The sequence below is a fragment of the Elephantulus edwardii genome, unplaced genomic scaffold (assembly GCF_000299155.1).
Source record: "Elephantulus edwardii isolate Elephantulus edwardi_28Jun2011 unplaced genomic scaffold, EleEdw1.0 scaffold00178, whole genome shotgun sequence".
In the NCBI taxonomy this organism is placed as follows: Eukaryota; Metazoa; Chordata; class Mammalia; order Macroscelidea; family Macroscelididae; genus Elephantulus; species Elephantulus edwardii.
Genome location: NW_006399928.1, coordinates 6,366,380 through 6,372,197, shown reverse-complemented (window position 1 = coordinate 6,372,197; position 5,818 = coordinate 6,366,380). Strand labels below are relative to the sequence as shown.

General features: G+C 37.3%; 1 protein-coding gene across 2 annotated transcripts in view; it reads left to right on the top strand.

The window, feature by feature from the left end:
- The first annotated feature begins 386 nt into the window (after positions 1–386).
- LOC102854869 (cysteine-rich hydrophobic domain 1 protein-like) overlaps positions 387–5,818 on the top strand; it is a 227,597-nt gene continuing 222,165 nt past the window's right edge. The window contains exons 1-2 of one of the 2 annotated variants that reach the window (XM_006895997.1): positions 408–472; positions 578–643. In XM_006895997.1, the coding sequence (XP_006896059.1) occupies positions 408–472; positions 578–643 (131 nt within the window). Of the gene's footprint in view, positions 644–5,818 lie in introns of both variants that reach the window. The other variant, XM_006895996.1, reaches the window with a different exon arrangement.

Below are 5,818 nucleotides of genomic sequence, written 5' to 3'. Positions count from 1 at the left end.
CAATAAGAAATAAAACCTGAAGATACACATTAATCAATAGAAAATAAAACCTGAAGATATGTTCCCCGATAAAAGTAGCAGAAGCCAAAAGAGCAGTATTAAGATCAGCACCTGTAGATCGTAAGTTTGGAAAAATCCTCTGGAATCTACCTCTAACATCCCCATCCCTTGGAGTCGCGCAAGCGTACACTGAATTTGCGTCTTTCTTCCAGTGCCCCCGCCTACAGCTGCCCCCTTCTGACCCGTGCTCACTAACACGCAGGCGCATGTCCTCAAATCTTGTTCCTTCTCCCTTTCGCTTCCCTTCATTTTGATCTCTCACTTCCAATACTTGGGCAGTTTCAAACCATTTTCCTTGAGGGTGCCGGTAATCGCGAGGTCACGTGATGAGCATCCTGCTGCCCAACATGGCGGAGTTCGACACAATCTCAGAAATGGAGGAGGAGGAGGAAGAGGAGGAAGAAGTGGCAACGTCGTCGTCGCCATCCTCTTCACCAGTGTCAGGCCAAGAGGACGACGAAGAGCAAGATGAGGAAGAAGAGGAAGCGTCAGCACCTCTCCCGCCTCGGGTAGTGAGCGAAGAAAATCTGAGAAAATATGCTCCAGACCCTGTGTTGGTTCGGGGCGCCGGCCACATCACTGTGTAAGTGAGAGAAGGTCATGGGGTTTGAGAGAAAGGCTGGGATTTGCAGACATAAATGAGAAGGTGATAAGAGAAGCCTGCAGAGTCAGGGAGAGGCGCCTGAGATACCAGTTAGGAAAAAACAGTCTGAATGAGGAAACCGAAGTAATAGGTGGCAGGAAAGTGAGGAACGTGTAAATTGTTGCACCAGTGGATTATCAAAAAGGGAAGTTAGGGGTTTGGGAACCAGTGGAATTAGGGTATGTCTCCTTGCATTTATGTATCTTGGCAAGTGAATGAATGATCTTTAAACTGCAGGGTGTTTCAGTGGGTTTAAGGTTAGTGTGTCTAGTGGAACACTGACTATTGTGACATCCTTGTAAGAGAAACGTATTTTGTGAATAATATGATAGTGTATTCACTCATATTTATCCATCCATTATTCCTATCTGATACTAATAGATACAGTAATTCTTTATCTTGATTACTATTCACTCTGATATTCTTTAAATATATCAGTTTGAGGTTCTTTGAGAAGCAGTTATAGCTTGTAAGACTGAGAGTCTCAAAGGATTGAGAGTTAGGTCACGTGAATGCTAGACCCAACCTGGCTTCTTACTGACCTGTGACCTTGGTCAGGTTACTTTTTATTTTTGAACTTTTTTTCAATTCAGTGAAGTGTTTGGATAGATGGTTTCTAAGCCCTGTTCTTCTAAGATAATTCTAAGTTAAGTTTGGATTTGTTAATTGGAGATGTTTTCTTGTAAGCCTCTCAGAGTGTTATTTCTTCTTTTGAAATCTTGGCTCATGTTTGAGAAAATGAAAGGAGCAGGAACTTCATAACATAGATGAAAAAGGAAAAAAATGTTTTTTAGTAATTCTCTGATCTTTCAAGGATGGCTTCCTCATTCTTAGGTGTTGGATTGTAAATTTTTGAAAGTTTGAATCTTGTGCTATGTTTATCCTTTCAGCTGTACATAAAAGGTTACTATGTGTATGTAAAAGACGATTCTTTTCCTAAACAGACCCCTTTTTCCTCATCAAGTCAGGTTGGTTCTAAATTTGATAATAGTCCACCTAGCACTTGACTTTCAATTGAATTCATACTATGTGATATGCATCATCTCATGATACTATATTAGCTTTTAATTTTAACATGTTGATAATTTTTGTTGTATGTTTATGATCTTTGCATGAAGTATGTTTACAAATATTTAGGAAATGTGGAAGAGTTTGCACAGGTTTTTTGGCTTGCTTTTTGAATAGGTAACTTTAACAGATTTTATTATTTGTAAGCATTTTATAGATAACTCTCAATACTCAGATTTTTTAGTTGTTTTACCTCCATTCATTTTATCACTAGGAAGATTTCTTTTTGTTTTTGTTACTCAAACTATGGTCCTGACACCAGAGGTTACTTTCATGGATATTATTCCACATGACAGGACATAAAAAGGTTTCTTATTCCAGATCATAATTTTATGTTCTCATACTTCTAAACCTCCTTTTAGTTGTGTTGTTGTTGCTAGATGCCATCAAGTCTATTCTGACTTACTACTATTCTATGTACAACAGAATAAAAACACTGCTCAGTCCTGCATCTTGACAGTCATTATTGTGTTTGAGCCTACTGTTGCATCCACTGTGTCAGTCCCTCTTGTTGAAGGTTTCCTCTTTTTCACTAACTGTCTACATTAGATTTTCTATTTTCTCTGTACTCACTTTGAAGGAGCATTCTGGCTGTACTTCTTCAAAGACAAATTTGTTTGTTCTTCTCACAGTCTATGGAATAGTCAATATTTCTTGCACACTTAACACCATAATTCACAGTCAGCAGCTTTTTGGTTTTCCATATCCATTTTCCAGCATTTCAGAAATGTCTCATAGCAGACCCTCCAGTGGGTTTTTAGATCACAGGAAGAAGATAATCTTTCCTCTCATGCATATGTTGTGGTTGTGTACCATACAGTTGGAAGTGACCCATAGCTGACCCTGTGGAAGGTTTTCAGAGACAGTTAATCATACAAGAGGAGATTGTTCATCCTTCTCCCTTGGAGCAGCTGGTGGCCTTGAACTTCATGCCTTTGGAATTGCAGCACAGGTTCTTGCCACTAGGCAACATGGGTCAAGTGAACCTTAGTTTTCAAAGTGATTTTTGCTCTAAAAAGATCGATTACAGTAGATTTTCACAATGCAGTATATAATTTGATTTCTTGACTGCCTTGACAATTTCAATATTTTCTTCATTTGCCCTGATATTTGCACATTTCCTGATTTTAAATGACACAGTATCACATCATTGTGTTTGAAAAAGTGCCTCTCATTCTATGAACAGGTTCTAGATGAGCACAATTAAGGTTCTGGAATTCTCATTCTTTGCAGTCTGATTGTCTAAAATTCAGGCAGTGCAAGAGAAGTAAGGAGACAGAATTTAATTTCCCTGAAACTTATTTGTTGTTCTATTCTACTTTCCATACAACCATAGTGTAATATGTAACCAGTCTGCTTTCTTAGTTGAAAGCATTGACATTTACCATGCCAAGCCCTTGTGATAGATGTAAAGTATCTCCTGAGTTAAAAATTTTTAATCTTGAGTTTTAATTTAATTTTTTTTATATTTTAATTTTCTTGAAATGTAACTGAATCTTAATTTTTTAAATCTTGAACTCAGAAGTGTAAAATAGTGTGCTAATAGAAACTGTTGGTATTAATCCACAGAATTCAAAACCTGGAAAGAAGCAAATTAATTCTTGAATCACTGGCCAATGCCTGTGTAATAGGTTGGAAATTTCTTTAGTTTTACTGTATATGTTTTATCAATTGGAAAAACTTGTTTGATATGCCTGAGGTTTGAAAAAAGACTAAATGTTTATCAGATCTGAGATATTGGCTGTCTAGTGGTAATACAGCTTGTCTTTTACTGGGTGAAATAGAATTCCTAGGAAATATTTAATCCAATCCTGAAACATTGAAAATGTCAACTTCTGTTTAATTTTCTTTTGGCATGGGAGTGTTAGAGTTGCCTCAAACTATATGTCCTATCTCAATAAATTATTTATTCCCATTCAACACTGAATTTTTTTCATTCTTCATATAGTTTTCTATAGAGAAATTGATTTCTTTTAAAAGTTTAAAATTTCAGAAACATCACCCTAAATCAGTATGTAATATTTTTTTTTACCCTCTACTATATTCATAAGAGAGCTCTGGTTGCCTAATGGTAAGGACCTGTGCTGCCAGCCCAAAGGTACATTGTTTGAATTTACCAGCTGCTACATGGGAGAAAGATGGGCAGTCTCCTTATGTGTGACTTACTGCTTCTGAAAACATGGTGGAGGTTCAATTGTGCGTCAGTTCTGACTCATCATAACAACAACAACAACAACAACAACAACAACAACAACTATATTCATAGATAAGAAGGAACCCATGTGAGATAGTTATAGGGAGTTGTGCTACTAACCCCAATAAGGTGCCTACCTGATGTTTCCAATCCACCAGCAGCTTTGAGGGGAAAGGGTGGGCAGTTTCCTCCCTTGTTATTTATTGTATCTAAAAACTTGCTTGAGAGTCAGCTTTGAATTGGTTCTGATGATGACAATAGGTTTAAGTTTATTTTTGGTTTTATATATTCATAGATATATTTGCAATGAATCAGTTTCTCTTAAAACCCCTTTTTTTTTTCCTCTCCACATTGACCGTGTTTTTCAATTGCCCTATTCCTGACATTGGTATCACCATTTTAATCCCCAAATTAATATTTAAATTTTTTAGTCATTTTAACTCTCTTTTCTCTTTGAATTGCCCTATACCTTTTTATTCCCAATTTATGTCATACTTTTTGAAATGTAGTTTAGATTTTTTATTTTTCTAGTCACAGGTGACTCGATGGCACATAACAACAACAACAACAATAACAACAATATTCTTATACTAGCTTTGGTTTCAGTCATCTCTTTTAAATTATTGCACAATCTGCCACCTCTCTCTACTCCAACCCATTCTGTATGTGTAAGTCAAACTGATATTCTCAAAACATATTTTAATGTCACTTTCCTTCTAAAAGAACCCTGTTGTTGTTGTTATGTGCTGTTGAATCTACTACAACTTATAGTGACCCTGTGAACAGTGGCTTTGAACCTTGCTTTCTCATGAGGCAGCTTCACCATCTCTGACACACCTGATCCCATTGCCATAGTCACTGTGTCAGTCCATCTCATCCAAGGTTTTCCTCTCCTGCACTAACCTTCCACCCTTCCAAGCATGATGTCCTTCTCTAAGGAATGGTCCCTCCTAGCAACATACCCAAAGTATGTGACATACAGCTTCAAAATGCTTACCTCCAAGGAACAATTTGGTTTCACCTTCTGTAGGACAGACCTGTTTATACTTTTGGGGGCTTCTTTTGTTTAATACTCTTCTCCAGCAGCACAACTCAAAGGCATTAATTCTTCTCTGTCAATCTTATTCTTTGTCCAGCTCTCAAATGCTTCTATCTCCCTACTTGTCCAAAGCTCACCACTACACTTACACCTTTTGGTCCATCTTTTCCAACTTCCTGTAAAATCTTGATCCTTCAGGCAGCGTTTGGCTCTTCAACATTACCTCTCTCTGACTCTCAACTAGTTCATCCTATAAACATGCTCAAAGGCTCTTTCATTCTTTAAAACCAAAATAAAAACAAAACCCCAAAATAAAGCAGAAGCCTTATCTGACTCAAATATGATCATTCTTTTTTCCTTCTCCTTTCTTAAATACTGGTGACCTAGTCCATAGGGAGTTGCACTGCTAACTGAAACACTAACCTCTGCTGGTTGGAATCCACTGGACATTCTCTTACACATGACTTACAGCTCTGAAAACCCATTGTTGAATCAGCTATAAGTTGTTTCCAACTCACAGCAATGAGTTAAGAGAAGTTGCACTTAACTTACCTGCTTCCTCTTCACCTTTCTTTAATCTGGATTCTGCTACCATAACTACAGGGTAACAACTCCATAAAGATGACCATGACCTTCTTATTAAGTCATTGCACATCTTTCAGTATCTTTCTTGGCCTCTCTGCTGAATGTGAAACTCCCTCTTTTTTTTTTTAAACTAGTTTAGTTTGTTTATTTTTCATTTCAATGAACATCTACAGAGATTTTGGAATTACATTCATTCATTGTTGCACCCTTCTCCCCGCACAAACCCCTC